Raw genomic sequence first — 15,959 nt, forward strand, 5'->3', positions numbered from 1 at the left:
AATATATTGTCTGGTTGGGGGGGGGAAAGATAATAAGTATCACAGGATGTAGGCAGGCTCCATGAAAGTGTAGGTGGGTGGGATTTTCCACTTAGAAATACTTTTTATGTGTAATAAATACTTTTTGCCTACAAGAGCTGTTCTTTATGTGAGCATTTGTGTTTTTTGAACAGTTTGGCTTCACATTGTGACATGAGATGAAATTTCTCTCAATGTACTGATAAGAAAAAACTGAAAATAAACAGTAAAAGCAGGATTCACGATAGAGCCTCTCAGAAGCAGTTCAAAGAAGCAAGCATTAAGGAGTAAAGGTTGCAGTTTTAGTTCCTCAGCGTGGAGCGCTCAGTTTAGCTGTGAAATCCCTCAGTGGGTGTGGAGGGTGAGAGGCGAGTGGCGCACATTAGTCACTGATCAAACAAGTGGCCTGCCTGAAGGAAGTGGGATAGACACAATTACATGTCGGAAAATCGTGAAGAAAGGAGGAGAAAAGGGTGTTGATGTCCGATCTGTCTCGTGTCGAGCCAACATTTAGGATTTGATTTTATAATTGGTGTAAACTGTCAAAGCTTTTTCCCCCAGTGTGGGAGAAAAATCACTTTCTACGTTGTTTGAGACGAGAAGATGAGTTGTGTGAAGTTTTGTGGAAGATATACTTTGGCTGGATTTCCTTGAAACCACACTTGTTAAAGATACAGGAAAAGGGTAACATTTCTCGTGTTCAGCAGGGTGAAATGAGCTTTTAACCACTTCCAAGCTGTCAGGGAACCCCTGAAAGATCCTGACAAGTCTCGGGAGACTCTTGAATAACTCCGAGCTTTCTTTGTTTCCTTCCACCAGGTGCTAACATCCTCAGGGACTCCTCGGGGAACGTCAAGCTGGGAGACTTCGGAGCCAGCAAACGTATCCAGACCATCTGCATGTCGGGTACAGGAATCAAGTCTGTCACTGGCACCCCCTACTGGATGAGCCCTGAAGTCATCAACGGGGAGGGGTATGGCAGAAAGGCTGACGTATGGTAAGGATATGAACAAATGAGCGAGAATGAGGTCTGAGAGGGCCATCAGAAAAACACATCAAAAATATGATTGGACTAGTTTTGATGGTATAGATGATGTGTGAAGATCAAAATTTGGGAAAGAAAATGTCAAATATGGTTACAAAATATACATAGTAAGTTGAAAACAGATACATAAATAGAGTGAAGATGAACAGTGAAGTGTCGTAGGACCTGAGACAATGACAACAAATTAATTTGTGATGCTGATATTGTTCATTTTAAGGCAGCCATAAACCGCATCAGATGAGCTTGGGATGTTGGCACAGTATGAGACTGCAAGCTATAAAACATCCCGCCAGAAAAAAACATAAAATGTTTGCGATAAAGCACATGCATATTGGCCCTGATTTTCAAGGTTTCATTTGCCTTTTCAGGGTATCCAGTTTTCACATAACCTCACTGTGTGCATGCCTGTCTTATGTATTTGTGGAAAAATAAACTTGAGGATGTCTCCTCTTGGGCCACTTTATCAGGTACACTTGTGCCATCTGATTTGTAGTACATCAAGTCTGCAATAAACTCGCTCCTGCTAAACTTTCAGTTTTTGTCCACATAGTCACAAAGGGGATACTTAAATTTTATGTCTGTTGTTTATTACTTTGTTGTTGATATTGGTTTTTTTTTTTTCCACTCGGCTCTGTCATTGACAAGTGTTGCTATTGTTCTACTTTTCTCCTGGGTGTCCAAAATATTGGCTACAATCCTGTGTTCAACACGTAAATACATTAAGACCTCTTAAAATCTCTGGTAAAGTTGGACTTTATTGAAGATTGAACAAGTGTAACTCATTAAATGGCCAGAAAGCAGATGTCACTGCACATTATATGTTCGTCTATGAAATCCTTGCATCAGTTATGATGCATCAATGCTAAAATGATTGATGAAGAAGTTCAGTGTGAACTGTGCATAAACCCAGATGTTTTGGCTCGGCACAATTCTGCATTGACTCTTGTTACAGCTGTTAAATACAACTTTCAACATAAAACTTTAAACTTAAAGCAAGACGTCTGAGAATCTCCTCACCTAAATCATGTGAATGAGTGGTTAGCAACCTCTGCACTTGACTGATAGTGATGTATTAAACCTTCAGTGCATGCAGCATCTGTATTTCATTGTGCTCGTCCAGCAATACAAAATAAAAATCTTTCAAAAGTTAATGTTACCACAATACATCTTGTTTTTTCCAAATTAAGATGAGGATTAACGTTTAGCTCTGTTATCTGACGGGGTGGATGTTAGTGTTGTTGCTCCTAATTGCAACATAGTCACTGATATGCAAATGTGTTATGATGATAATTAAGCATACAGTAACCCTCTGACTTTTAAATAAACTTCTTGCTGCTGTGGATTTTCTTCCAGGAGTGTTGCCTGCACCGTTGTTGAGATGCTGACCCAGAAACCCCCCTGGGCCGAGTACGAGGCCATGGCAGCCATTTTTAAGATTGCGACCCAGCCCACCAAGCCCCTGCTTCCTGAGGGCGTGTCCGACGCGTGCAGGGACTTCCTGCGGCAGGTCTTCACGGAGGAAAAGTGGAGGCCCACCGCAGATGTTCTCCTCAGCCACCCGTTTGTCCAGGGCAGCTTCTGAGGCACGTGGACCCCCACCCCCCCCTCCCCATCCCCACCTGCGAGGTCTCCGTCGTCCCGGTGCCTCCCCTCCCCTCCTCTCCGGCCCGCCCGCCCGCCTCGTCCCTCAGGGTCCTTACCCCCCCCCCCCCCCCTGCACTCACACCGTCACCGGGCTCCAGGGCTCAGCACCACTCCAACCTCCGCCCTGTCATCTATCACCAGTGTCTGCCTTGTCAGGACCCCTGCTCCTCTGAAGCAGCTCGCTCCACCTGGACTGTCGGCTGTGTGAGGCCAAGTCCACTGCTGTGAGACCCTCAGAGGCCCCCCGAAGGCGTCGTGTCCGTCAGGAAGGGGGGATTTGACACGAAGGCACTTCGCAGTCTCACGAGCGACAGACTGCCGTCTTTAAACAAGAGCAGGAAAAGTGACCCAAGTTAGAGAAAAGTTATGTCTCAAGCTTTCAGGGCCCAGCTTTACGCCCCATTTACTGCCGCGGCACAGTATCTCGGGATCGAGTCGAAAATACAGTCGTGATCGATTGGTGACATTGATCACATCTGATAGTACTGTAAGTTACTCACAAGCCCCAGACTGGCTGTGAGTGGAGTTAGGATGGTGAAATATTTTTATATGAAAGATAGAAAGACTTCTTAGCAGATGAGATTTGTATTGTCATCTTCGGGGGGAAAACATGTCAATGTATTTTTAGTTAACGCCTTACAATAACGATTTGTAAGTAAGAATGTCTTTTCTAACTTCTTGGAGGGTGGCCATTACCCTGCTCTCATAGCACTCACAACCCCATTCAGAAGGATTGTCAACATTGCACTTTTGATATCACGCATCAAACTATTTCCAACATGCAGGATAATCAATGAAGGAGATATTTTTCTATTCTGTGACTTTTTTTTATGTTATAGAGAATTGTGTTCTGGCATATAGAAAAAAAAAGAAGAAAGAAAACCAAACTTTTGCAGCTGTGTGCAACGTCTCTGAAGCAATACCAACACTACTGTTGGATTCAACATTTAGTCCATTTTTCCATGGAGACTTGTTCCATTCAGAAGTGGCCAAAGAAAAGTTGCTGAGACAGACACCTTCAAGATTTCCTTTTTTAATTTTTTTTTTTTAGTTAAAGTGCAGTATTAGTTATGTGGAACTCACCTCAGAGCCCTGTAGCCTTCTCTGTGTCACGGCAGCTTAGTACGCAGCAGACCACACAGACCAAATGAGCTGCTTTGACTTCAAACTGTCGTGCCATAAAATGATCACACAGATCGAAGGAAGCGTCTCATTTATTTTTATGTTCAGTAATTTGCTCACCTCATGCCTTTATTTAGCTTTCTGTACTGTTTTAATGGCTTGGTTACGCCCCTATCTCACAGGGCTCGGACGAATTGAATATGCACAGGCATTTCCGTAATATCTCAAAACATCCGCAGGGGTATACAAAGTCCCAGACTGAGTTGTCAGAATTTCCGATTCTATTCTGTTTTGAATGTATGATAAATTAGCCTTCAACATGTCAGTATGGGCTTCATCCAGCAGCTTTTGCACTTCTTTAATGAGCTCCATTTTCAGTACTGGTCAGCGGAGAGACGCCGCAATTTTGCATGTCTGTTGTGCACCAACTCCTAAAAACCTGTAATTCTCTCTGGTGAATCTTGTGCAAATATCGAGGAAATATCGTGCGGATGTCAAGCAATATCGTGTGACGCGTTTGCAAACGCTCGCTGAATTTTGACCCAAGCTTTGCCTTGAATTTGTGTGACGATCTCGCGACATTCGTGCAACGTATGCAAACGCCCAACTTAGTGTGAGTCCAAGTGAAAACTGTTGCTAAACTTTCCAAATTTTTGTCGTATTTTTGTGTCTCCGACTTCTCGCGCAGTTGTTGATGGCTTCGCTCTGAAATAGTTCTGTGAGGCCAAACCGCAAGACCACAAGTCGTCAGAAAGTGTGATGCTGAAACGATGGAGCTAAATGTTGTATTCTTAAAGTGGAGATGAGGAGAAGGATCAGAGGTATGGTTGCGGGGTGTACTCTGGTGGCACTTGAGGAGCGATCAAATGTTTTTAACCCTTGTCAGTGCCTTATCTGAATCTGCTCGTATACACAAACGTTCACTGCCAAAGCGCAGAGCTTCCTTGTCAGATGAGCAGCTGTTTAGTAGAGACCACACAAAGGATTTTGCTGAAGTTCTTTTATACTGAAAGACGTTATACTGTAAATACATATTGTTCTGCACTTTTGTATGAAATTTCTTTTACATTATATACAAATCTATTTGATGAAATAACTACGTTATACAGTAGATTGTACTGTGATTTAGACTGCAGTATATATATGAATGTCTCTGAGAGCTGGAAGGCAGTATGAACAGACCGGGAGGCTTTCGAGTGGGACAGAGTTCGTTTTGTCTTAATGACAAAGCCTTGAAACATAAAATGTATTGTGTCATCAATCTTTTGTACATTTAACTTAATAAATCAAAAGTCTAAGACTATTTTTCTGTGTGATTTGTCTTGTTTTAGCAACATGTTTTCAGGCACTCATGGTTGATTTTATTTTATTTTCACACAATTGATTTATGGGAAGATCTGGGTTCAAATACTGCCCGGGGAGTGTGTAGAGTTTGCATGTTCTCCTTCTATGCGTGTGGGTTTCCTCCAGGCACTTAAGTTTCCTCCTGCAATCCAAACACTTGCAAGTGAGGTGTGTGTGTTTGCCCTGGGATGGACTGACGACCTGTCCAGGGTGTATCCTGCCCTCACCCATAGTAAACTGAGATTGGCTCCAGCGCCCGACGACCCCACACAGGATTACGTGGTATAGAAGATGGATGGGTATATTTTTATTAGCCACTTGAGATGGCACTTTTAGGTTATAGTGACAAGGTCCCAGCTCACAACCTTCCTGTGTTTATCTTCCTTTGGTCTTCTACAAGCTAGAGTCATGTGTTAAATTGTTCAGTCGTGACGCTGAATTGACTGTGAATGTCTCCGTGTTACCAAAATGTCTGGTGACGTCTCCAAAACTCTCACAATACTATTTAACTGAAACGAGCTCCATCATCTCTGACCCAATCAAGGGACACTTGATACAAAAGATGAGGGAATACATTTATATTCTAATTCAAAATGCTTATTATCGGACCTGTTAAGTCGTCATGCTTTTACACACAGATTTATTTCACAACTCGTGAAAGACATTCTGCTCGGTGAGGTATTTTCATCAAGTACTAATTTTCCTCTTTCTGGACCAAGAAAACCATTCCCATGAGTATTTCTCGTCTACAGCACAGCTGAATAAATAGCTCTTCATGAAACTGCCGAATCCTTGTACATTTGAATCAAGTGCTTTGGTCTATAATGAAACATGGCAGAAATCCGGTCTTCTTCAGCCATGCTACATAAACTACTTCAAGTACGATTTATATTGGGGTTTTTTTTTATTTTCTTTTTAACCCAGATATGTTCAAGTCATGCAACTGGGCTCTTTTAATGAGGAAATAAACTGGTGCTGAATGTCTACAATGTTTCTTGATAAGCTTGAGGAGAAACACCACATAATTACACAATGCAGCAAAGCAAATATAGAGTAATGCACAAAATCCAAGCCTTCACCTGAAAACCCAATAACCTCACTGTGCTCCATCAGATTATCTGACTTAACTGGACTTGAATGTGGTTTGACTTATGGTGGAATTCCTCATATATACACAGCTATGACAGAGTCAGGGGGTGCGTAATTAATAACAAACCATCTCTACCTTTTTGGGATTCATACAAGGAATGTTCTTAGGGTTTTTAAATACAAGTAAATATATTCAAATGTCTCTGCCCATGCAATCAAATGTGATTGAAAGTATTTTTGAAGAAAAAAGTACTTTAAAACAACAGTTCTTTATTTATGGACCTGCATGGTCTTGTGAGTTTATTTTAATAGTACTGTATTTTTACTTATGACTGAGTACAAGCTGAGCTATATACAAATAGCTTTATTTTATTGAGTACATATCTTCACCTCTCTTTCTAATTCCTCCAAATTACTTTGATGCTTTTCCCCAGCCAGATTAGTTTCTATTATTTTTTTTAGAATAATTTCAGGTTTAAAAAAAATAATTTGAGGTTAAAGACATTGATAATTCCATTAAAACACACATTGTAATTCGCTGTGTAAAAAAGGCTAATGAATTATGCTTTAAAACCCATTAGTGTAATAATTATAACAGTTTATATATGCAGTTTAAACTACGGGGTGAAGGGGTGGTCATCCTCTCACTTTGACAATAAATTTTTTTTTTTTTTAAGAATCTGTTACGAAAAATAAATGACTACATAGAATAAAAGACAGTGCATTAGTGTGTCCGTTTGTAAAAATATGTTAAAAAACACTCTTATAAAACGTCTGCTTTTGTAACAACGTGACTGGAAACGTGACGGCAGCAGGCGAGCAGGTGTTTCAGATCAACTGGTTTCCCTGTTAACTGGTGACCGACTTCCTTTAGCGTCCGTCGATGCTGCTCGTAATAGCAGACAATAAAACAAGACACAGAAAATGTACGACATTAGGAAACTTTATTGTAAATGCGGTTGAATCGTGCTCGCCAGGGCCGATGCAGAATTCCGTCGGATTTATAGTCATTTGCTGCAGTGACAAGGAACGCTGGACTTCGGTCACCAGTTATCAGGGAAGCCGGTTAATTCGTAACACCGGAGAGAAGCTCCAAGAGGACAGGGGGAGACACGGGAGGACAACACTCTGTCTTTCTGACACGGGGCTGATTTTTAAGGTTTCTCCAGCAACTCCTGAGAAAAAAAGCAGCATGTCGACCTCCCGGACGATCATCTGTTTACTGAGAAACGACCTGCGCCTCCACGATAACGAAGTAAGCGCGTGCAGCGGCTCGGTTACGAAAACCCATGAACTAATGTCACATTGTCTCATTTGTATTATTATATTTTTTTTTTTGAAAGCCCCGCGTTTACAGTACTTCTCCTTCTGTAAGCGTTTATTGATCTCTCAAGTTGCAGGTATTGGATTTAGTTTTAGTTTACCTGTATAACATATCTACATGAATTACATCAAATATCTGACATAAAAGTTTGAATACCACATCCAACCTTGGGTATACTCAGTAGCAACTTATGATTTTAGAAGTAATAACTTACACACGTAAGAATAAAAGAATACTGAAAAAAACAACTACCAAACAAACAAACAAACAAACAACAGGCAGTGTGAGTATTAGTATTTTTTTATTTTCACCCCCAGAATTGATATAATAACATATGCTGCTTTGAATATCACTGTTAGTCCAATATCACCAGCAGGTACAAATACAGTACACTATATTACAGGCAAATGCTACTTAATTAAACCCAATGTTTTACAATTTGTATATGATTGTTTGTTTTTGGTTTTTTTGCTTGTTACTTTTTCAGTTCTTAATTTACTCCAAACTACAATCAGGAAGACTGTAATAGCCCACCTGCGCTGCACCGTCAATGTAGCTCTCATAAAATTCTAGAAATGTACAATTTCAATACGATTTTTGTGTATAATCCTGACACTGTATTCTTGACTTGCAGCTTTTTCACTGGGCTCAGAGGAATGCAGAGTACATCGTCCCGCTGTACTGCTTCGACCCCAGACACTATGTGGGAACTTATAACTTCAACCTGCCGAAGACGGGACCGTTCCGCCTGCGCTTCTTACTGGACAGCATCAGAGACCTTCGAAACACTCTGCGCAACAAGGGCAGGTGGTCAAACTGATTCACTCCCTCGTCGTGTGTCCTCTCCGTCTTTGTTTACGTCACATAGTGTTCTCCATGTGCTGTTGAAGAACCACTATCTAATTGTTGAGTGCACAGCTGCAAATAAACATTTGTGTCATGTTACTCTGGGATACAGAAGTGATGTCGGCCATCAGCTTTCTAGGAATGAACTGATATCGACACTGATTTTGTGTGTGTGTGTGTGTGTGTGTGTGTGTGTGTGTGTGTGTGTGTGTGTGTGTGTGTGTGTGTGTGTGGGACAGTAATCTTGTGGTGAGGCGAGGTAAACCAGAGGAGGTAGTAGCTGACCTCATCAAGCAGCTGGGCTCAGTCAGTAGTGTGGCTTTCCATGAAGAGGTGGGTTCACATCACCTTTCTCCTTTATTGTGGTGATTTGTACCGAGATTTACCTCCATGTGTTTTATGTTCCAGGTCACTTCAGAGGAGCTCAATGTGGAGAAAAAGGTGAAGGAGGTCTGTGCGCAGATGAAGGTCAAAGTTCACACCTGCTGGGGCTCCACACTGTACCACAGAGACGATCTTCCGTTCCACCACATATCCAGGTGAGAGAGGATAAAGTGTCCCATTTCGGCTTTTTCTTTTTTGGGAATCCGCTTGAAATGGAATAAATGAGACGATGCCTACTGTTTTGTTAGGCTGCCTGATGTTTACACTCAGTTCAGAAAAGCAGTGGAGACCCAGAGCAGGGTGAGGCCTGTTGTCCCAACGCCAGAGAGGCTGAATCCCCTCCCTCCGGGTCTGGAAGCAGGAGACGTCCCCACTGCAGTGGACCTGGAACAGTCCGGTAAATGATCCTCATGGCCTGCCGGCAAAATTCAAATAGATTAATAAATTAGGTTTTTTGTTCTGTATCTGTTGCACAAAAAGTGTTTTTTTTTTTTTTTATTGAATGCTGGACTATGAAATGTTCTATTACATTATACGATGTTTTTAATACTTTTTAAACTCGATTTTTGTTGATTTCGTCTCATGCTGCTCGCAATATAAAAGAACAAATTAGCTTTTTATATTGATGTGATTGTTTAAACCCACCAATTTGCTGTTTTCAGTGATCAGCCTGCTGAGCACAGAGTGTAGTCATGAAGTTACAGTGAGCGAGCAGCCAGGCTCAATGATATAATTAGTTTTTTTTATGATCCAGTGTGTAACAAATGTACAAATGAACTGATCTGAGACTGAAAACGTCTGACATTCTCACAGAGCCTCTGGCGGACTCCCGCTCAGCCTTCCCCTGCAGCGGTGGGGAAAGTCACGCTCTGGCCAGACTCAAACACTACTTCTGGGATACTGTGAGTATAAAATCCATGCCTTAGTTGCTTCATCCGCGGCAACAATCATATATCTGCATAATAAATGTACTTCATGACGTCCCTGTTGTAGAATTTAGTGGCGTCTTACAAAGAGACTCGTAACGGCTTGATCGGGGTGGATTACTCCACTAAATTTGCACCTTGGTGAGTATTGTTGTTGTTGTTTTTTCTCTACCTCTGTCTGCTGTTTGACATATGTTGTTTTTCAGGAATAATTCCTATTTGCATTCTGCAGGCTTGCGATGGGCTGCATTTCTCCTCGATATATTTATCATCAGATCCAGCAGTATGAGAGGGAGCGAACGGCGAACCAGAGCACGTACTGGTGAGCGTGTTATACCTGTTATTATTATGTACGAACGATATGCTAAACTGTATCTTCTCGATGACACAAGCTGTCTTAGTGCATTCTTCTATATTTAATAACAGGAAGCTAAACTGTGTTAAAAACTATTAAAAAAAATAACAAAAAATCCTCTTCTGATTATCACGATCTTTCTTCAGGGTTATTTTTGAGCTCCTGTGGAGAGACTACTTCAAATTTGTAGCTGTAAAGTATGGAAACAGACTGTTTCAGATCAAAGGTGAACAAATTCGGGTTTTCTGTTTGTCTCCTTTGAGAAAAGTTCATCATGTAAAGTTCATATCTTGGATGTTTTCACATCAGGTCTCCAGGATAAACATGTGCCATGGAAACTGGATATGAAGTTGTTTGACGCGTGGAAAGGTTCGAAAACGTCTTGTATTCATACACATTAATACACGTAATACACATGGCTGACTGTATATGTTTGTTTGCACTGACAGAGGGACGCACAGGCGTGCCGTTCGTTGACGCCAACATGAGAGAGTTGGCGATGACAGGCTTCATGTCCAACAGGGGGCGACAAAATGTCGCAAGCTTTCTCACAAAGGATCTGGGCCTGGACTGGAGGCTGGGAGCGGAGTGGTTTGAATACCTCCTGGTGAGCACCATGAGCCTTTCTTGGTTTTATTCTGCACAATTGTAACAGTTTTAAAATACGTTGATTATAAAGTGCAGTCATTAAACTAAATATGCATTATCTCATAGATGTCAAATATGCCAGTGTGTGTTATGTATGTACATGTCTGAGTGTGATATATCGTAAATATTACAATATTTTGTGTGTACTGTATACATATGGGTTGTATGTGGTGACAATAGGTCAGAGTGTGTTGTCCATACATCAGTTGCAGCTTGTACTCGAGCACATAAACAATGTTTCTTTCACTCAGCTGCTTGGTGGCGTGCAGACATTTCATACAATTGAAGGCATAGTTAAAAAAAAATGTTTTTATCTTTACAGATTGACCATGATGTCTGCAGCAACTACGGCAACTGGCTCTACAGCGCCGGTATAGGAAATGACCCTCGTGAGAACAGGAAGTTCAACATGATAAAACAAGGCCTCGACTACGACAACAATGTCAGTTTGGAGCAAATATGAAGCTACCGTTTCATTTCCCTTTGACTTTTGTCCGGAGTTGATTCTCTTGCTCATCAAGACAAACCACCTGAGTCACGCTTTGTGATGACGCTTTGTGACTCCAGGGTGAGTACGTGCGGCAGTGGGTTCCCGAGCTGCAGGAGATCAGGGGAGCCGACGTGCACACGCCGTGGGCGCTCAGCGCCGCAGCCCTGTCGCATGCCGAGGTGTCCCTCGGCGAGACCTACCCCACCCCCATCGTGGTGGCGCCTGAGTGGAGCAGGCACCTTCACAAGAAACCGGTGGGTGTTTCCAGAAACGGGAAGTGAAACGGCCCATGATAATCTTTTCCAAGTCACGTCAGTCAAGGTTGCAAACTGCAGTGAATGAATCTAAGAACAGTCAGTCGAGTACTGCGTAGTTTTTGTGTGTATTTAAATAGAATGTGCTGTGGGTCTTATTCTGCCACGTTAATATCAGACATATCAGACATCGGAATGCTGTTTAATTTGTATCCCTGACTGATGCATTCTGAAAGTAACATTTGACATATTGTGGCAATGTAATTGTCTTGAGATACTGACTGATGTTAAAAAAAAGAGAAGTGAGCGGTGATGCTGTGTCAAAATTGTCACATAATGACAAAGTGAAAAATCTGTTTCTCCTTTTCATTCTCTTTTTTTTTCTTGTTTTGTCTGTTATTGTCAATCACAAAAAAAAAAAATCATATTTGAAAATATGTTCCTTGCATAAGACATTTTTACACCTTCAGTAGGGTTTATTGGCACTGCAGTGCTTTTTGATGCAGGAGTTGTACTGCCGATGCAGCCATTTGGACAAATAAGCGAAAGTCCTGACTATGTCTTCATGGGTTGATTATTTAAACTGTAGTAGTAACATCGAGGGCGACGCGATCCGCTCTCTTTACCGTGAGTGGATGGATGGATCGTACCGTCGCTTTGCAGGTTTCTTCCAAACCATTTGCTCTGCTTCTCTTTCAGGGTGGCATGGGGCCTTCACCAAGAGGAAAGAAAGGTCCATCTCACACCCCCAAACAGCACCGGGACAGAGGCATTGACTTCTACTTCTCCAGAAGCAAAAACCTCTAATATGCCTTAAAGCTAATGCTGACGAACGATGATACACAGACGAGGAACACTCTGGTTATTTAATTCAACATTAGACTTTTTATTTTTTTGTAAAATCTCTGTTTCATTAAAGGAAGTTGTCCAGTTGGAGGAAGTACATGTTTCTATGTTTGAAAGTTTGCAGGTGAAATATTTATATTGAGACTGTGGGTTATTCTTGGTAAAACGGATCTCGTGTTACACCTTTGAACACACTTTAGTTTCCTGCTGTGCAGCAGCAACTGTAAAAAAAAAAAAAAAAAAAAAGAAATCCTGCCTGTGGTTCCTGTTTTCATGGAGGTGATCAGTTATGGTCGGACTACTGATTTCTTTGGATTTTGAAAGCGTCTGTTACTTTGCAATAAAGTTTTTCCTTGTGTGATTTTTGTTCTTTTGCGTTATGATTGACTCTTTAGTGAAAGAAAAGGGAGGTTGACTGCAGTTTCCTGCAGGAGAGCGGAAATAAAAGTTCGATGAAGAACTTTCTTTGCATATATGGTCTTCTTCCGTTGTGGTCATAATTTGCCAGTAAAAGTGGAAGTGGTCTCTCTTCTTCTCTTCTCCTCCCCCATGTGAATCTGCCCGCCTCTAAAACCATCTGACATCACTTCCTCATGTTTGTGAGCAGGTAGACTTTTGCTCCAGATCTCAAATCACGCCTCCTGTGTTTAGCTTTCTCGCGTTTTAACCGGATATAAGGAGTTCGTTTGTTTGTTTGAAACCTGGATCATGGCTGATGGGGACTCGGATCTGTGGTCGATCCCTCTGATCGCCCTCAACATGACGGTGAGGAAGAAGCTGGGACTCCACCTGAACCCCAAACACACGGTGGCCGCGGACTGGATGTCGGTGGCGGAGGTCATGGGCTTCACGTACCTGGAGATCAAGAACTACGAGGGGCTGAGGAACCCCACCAGGACCCTGCTGGAGGACTGGCAGGCCAAGACCACCGAGGCCACGGTGGGCAGGTTGTTGTCCATCCTGTCGGAGGTCGAGAGGAAAGACATCGTGGAGGATCTGCGTCCTTTAATCGGTGCGTCCGTTCACCCAGCAGAACCTTTTGAGGAAATGATGACATGGATCTTCCAACTTGTTGCAAAAAGACAAACATTGAGCAATGCGCAGGGAAAAACAAACTTTTATTTTTAAGTCTATGAACGTGAGACTCCAATCTATGAATGTGAGACTTAGTCCTCGAGCCATAATAGCAACAATTTAGTTTGTTTCTGTTTTGCAAAACATATGAACATTTCTGAAGAAGAATGAGTGCAATTTCCACAATACTCTCCATCATTCATTATTTACACAATCTTTCCCCATAACGTGGAACTGAAGAATATTTTACTCTCCACACCATGCAACCTAAAGATGTACAGTACACGAGCCAACACAGTTCCACTAAATCAAACTCTTTTGGACTGAAGCTGCTGACTGATGTTCTATTGTACCATGTTTTAAATATATTTGGAGAGAAATCTCTATTTTTTTTATGGTGCAAACGTGGTGGAGCGTTTCACATAAAATGGCTCAATGTACAATTTAATTTTTTTCCCCGAAAATTGACATTAGCCTGCAGGCCATTACACTTATTTTACTGTAAAAAAAAACAACAAAAAACTATAAAAATGTTTCATTTCAAAGGAATGCAGCCATTACATTATTGTTTGAAGTTATTACAGACTATTCAAATTGCTCATTTATGCACATTTAAAGGGTCTTCCACTGGTGTAACAGCTAGTAGCTGTCATTGTCATCATCCAGTGATATTCATCTTGTTTTTTTTACTCTGGGCTCCAGGGTCAACTTGAGAAGTTTGCATGTTCAGTTTTAAGTTATTTGGTGACTAAAGAAAACAAAGTGGTTAAAGCGATGAGAGGACATTACTGTATACTTCTATTTATTGTCGTATCCACTTCAGTTATAATATTTTGTGTTTGTGTGCACGTTTTGTTGCCAGATGAGGACGTGAGGAAGTACCATGAGAATCTGAGGAGGAACGCGGAGCCTCCTCTTCAGGTTCCCGAGGTGGACAGCTGCTTCCCGCGCACCTCAGAGAAGACTGGCCTAACCACGAAGGATGACCCCGACGGTACGCAGTAATACCACTGTACCATTCATTCTGTGTCTCTCACTGTAAATAATACCCACTAAAACTAGTTAATATTCATCAGGTGGCTCACATGAAGTTGTGATTCAGTGAAAAGCGGTAGTATGAGTTGCATTTACTTAATGATTATTTATGAAACACAGTGCATATTATTACTGAACTATATGCTGTGGTTTTTCCTGTTCACACATTATGAGAAGGTGTCGGTGCTAAAGTGAGAATGGCACTGCAATTCTGAAATGCCTCCGAAATTATTCACTTAAGTTTCTGTGACTGTGTGAATCTGACTGAGAAAGGTCCAGTTTGAAATGGCGACAGCTGCAATCGCTTCTTTGCTCAGTGATCACACAGGAAAAGATTAAACTCTCCAAACTCGTATCTGCAGCTCTGATCCCATCACTCTGTTCCACTTTTCTACACAAGCTTGTGGTTTTTCATCTAAAGATAAAAAAAAAAAAAAAAAGCTTATCAGTGTTGAAAGCTGTTCAATAAAACTGACACTGGTAAATGCTGGTAAAAGCTGTTCTTGTGAATTTAATTAAGATACATTGAATGCAGGTGTTCCTGAGATGTTTGACGCCTTCATCTGCTACTGCCAGAGCGACTTTGGTTTCGTCCACGACATGATCCGAGAGCTGGAGCAGACTGAACACAACCTGAAGCTGTGTGTGTTCGACAGAGACGTCCTCCCGGGCTCCTGCGTGTGGACCATCACCAGTGAGCTCATTGAGAAAAGGTAGACTTTTAACACACACTAACTGTTTCCAGGTGAATTCTATTGATCTGAATTTGGTTTTTGAAACGCCCAAACTGTGGGGCCAGGTGTGACCCGCAAACTCCAACTGGGTCAGTGTGAAAAACAAAACGAGGCAGCCAGAGTAAAACTTTCTAACCTTTACACTTTGAAAATGCTGTGCAGGTGCAAAAGGATGGTGGTGGTGATCTCCGACGAATACCTTGAAAGTGATGACTGTGATTTCCAGACAAAGTTTGCGCTCAGCCTTAGTCCTGGTACGGTGATTTCTTTTTGTGATAAACAGCTTTGGCTTCCTGCCACAAAAAACAAACAAATAATAATTGGTTTTTGTTGTCATTTCAGGGGCCCGAAGTAAACGCCTCATTCCAGTGCTCTACAAGTCAATGGCAAAGCCCTTCCCCAGCATCTTGCGCTTCCTCACCGTGTGTGACTACACGCGACCCTGCACGCAAGCCTGGTTCTGGATGCGGCTCGCGAAAGCCCTCTCACTGCCATAATCAAGAACTGTGCTGTTAATGACTTTTACCTGTTTTTTTGTTGTTGTTTTTTTTACTACAATTACTGTACATCGTATAAATTATATTTGACAATAAGCCAGATATTACATCTTCACTTCTCTTTCTTTTGTTGCACTGCCTACTCAACTTGATAAGATTGATGCGGAAGAAGAAGAGATCGTGTGACTTTGTGTGAGTTTTTCTGACAGCTGATGCCTGTTTCATTTTTGTTCTTGTTGGTTTCACTTCACATTCGTTTGTATTTTCTAAATATATTTGAGATC

General features: G+C 41.7%; 3 protein-coding genes across 3 annotated transcripts in view; all 3 read left to right on the forward strand.

Annotated features, from left to right (window-relative positions):
• map3k22 (mitogen-activated protein kinase kinase kinase 22) overlaps positions 1 to 5,132 on the forward strand; it is a 41,668-nt gene extending 36,536 nt beyond the window's left edge. Inside the window, exons 17-18 of the mRNA XM_080514957.1 lie at positions 838 to 1,015; positions 2,417 to 5,132. Of these exons, the coding sequence (XP_080371083.1) occupies positions 838 to 1,015; positions 2,417 to 2,645 (407 nt within the window). The 3' untranslated portion in view covers positions 2,646 to 5,132. The remainder of the gene's footprint in view (positions 1 to 837; positions 1,016 to 2,416) is intronic.
• A 2,239-nt stretch (positions 5,133 to 7,371) lies between these two features.
• On the forward strand, positions 7,372 to 12,704 carry cry-dash (cryptochrome DASH). The gene is made up of 14 exons (XM_080514961.1): positions 7,372 to 7,517; positions 8,221 to 8,393; positions 8,672 to 8,765; positions 8,841 to 8,971; positions 9,065 to 9,213; positions 9,630 to 9,718; positions 9,810 to 9,883; positions 9,975 to 10,064; positions 10,244 to 10,323; positions 10,407 to 10,466; positions 10,547 to 10,704; positions 11,068 to 11,187; positions 11,313 to 11,489; positions 12,189 to 12,704. Exons 1-14 carry the CDS (start codon positions 7,455 to 7,457, stop codon positions 12,294 to 12,296), a joined length of 1,566 nt encoding a protein of 521 aa, XP_080371087.1. The 5' UTR covers positions 7,372 to 7,454; the 3' UTR covers positions 12,297 to 12,704.
• Positions 12,705 to 12,969: 265 nt separating this feature from the next.
• Positions 12,970 to 15,916, forward strand: myd88 (MYD88 innate immune signal transduction adaptor). Its single transcript, XM_080514962.1, has 5 exons — positions 12,970 to 13,347; positions 14,272 to 14,403; positions 14,980 to 15,157; positions 15,341 to 15,432; positions 15,521 to 15,916. The coding sequence occupies exons 1-5, from the start codon at positions 13,044 to 13,046 to the stop codon at positions 15,673 to 15,675; spliced, it is 861 nt and encodes a 286-aa protein (XP_080371088.1). The 5' UTR covers positions 12,970 to 13,043; the 3' UTR covers positions 15,676 to 15,916.
• The last annotated feature ends 43 nt before the right edge of the window (positions 15,917 to 15,959 follow it).

This window comes from Blennius ocellaris (assembly GCF_963422515.1).
Source record: "Blennius ocellaris genome assembly, chromosome: 19".
In the NCBI taxonomy this organism is placed as follows: domain Eukaryota; kingdom Metazoa; phylum Chordata; class Actinopteri; order Blenniiformes; family Blenniidae; genus Blennius; species Blennius ocellaris.

Bases quoted from the DNA above. Each gene is read 5' to 3' on its own strand.
- cry-dash (XM_080514961.1), top strand. From the start codon at position 7,455: ATGTCGACCTCCCGGACGATCATCTGTTTACTGAGAAACGACCTGCGC. The intron at 9,884-9,974 runs GTGAGTATTGTT...TGCATTCTGCAG, and splicing joins TCCACTAAATTTGCACCTTG to GCTTGCGATGGGCTGCATTT. The intron at 10,065-10,243 runs GTGAGCGTGTTA...ATCTTTCTTCAG, and splicing joins GCGAACCAGAGCACGTACTG to GGTTATTTTTGAGCTCCTGT.
- myd88 (XM_080514962.1), top strand. From the start codon at position 13,044: ATGGCTGATGGGGACTCGGATCTGTGGTCGATCCCTCTGATCGCCCTC. The intron at 14,404-14,979 runs GTACGCAGTAAT...CATTGAATGCAG, and splicing joins CACGAAGGATGACCCCGACG to GTGTTCCTGAGATGTTTGAC. The intron at 15,433-15,520 runs GTACGGTGATTT...TTGTCATTTCAG, and splicing joins TGCGCTCAGCCTTAGTCCTG to GGGCCCGAAGTAAACGCCTC.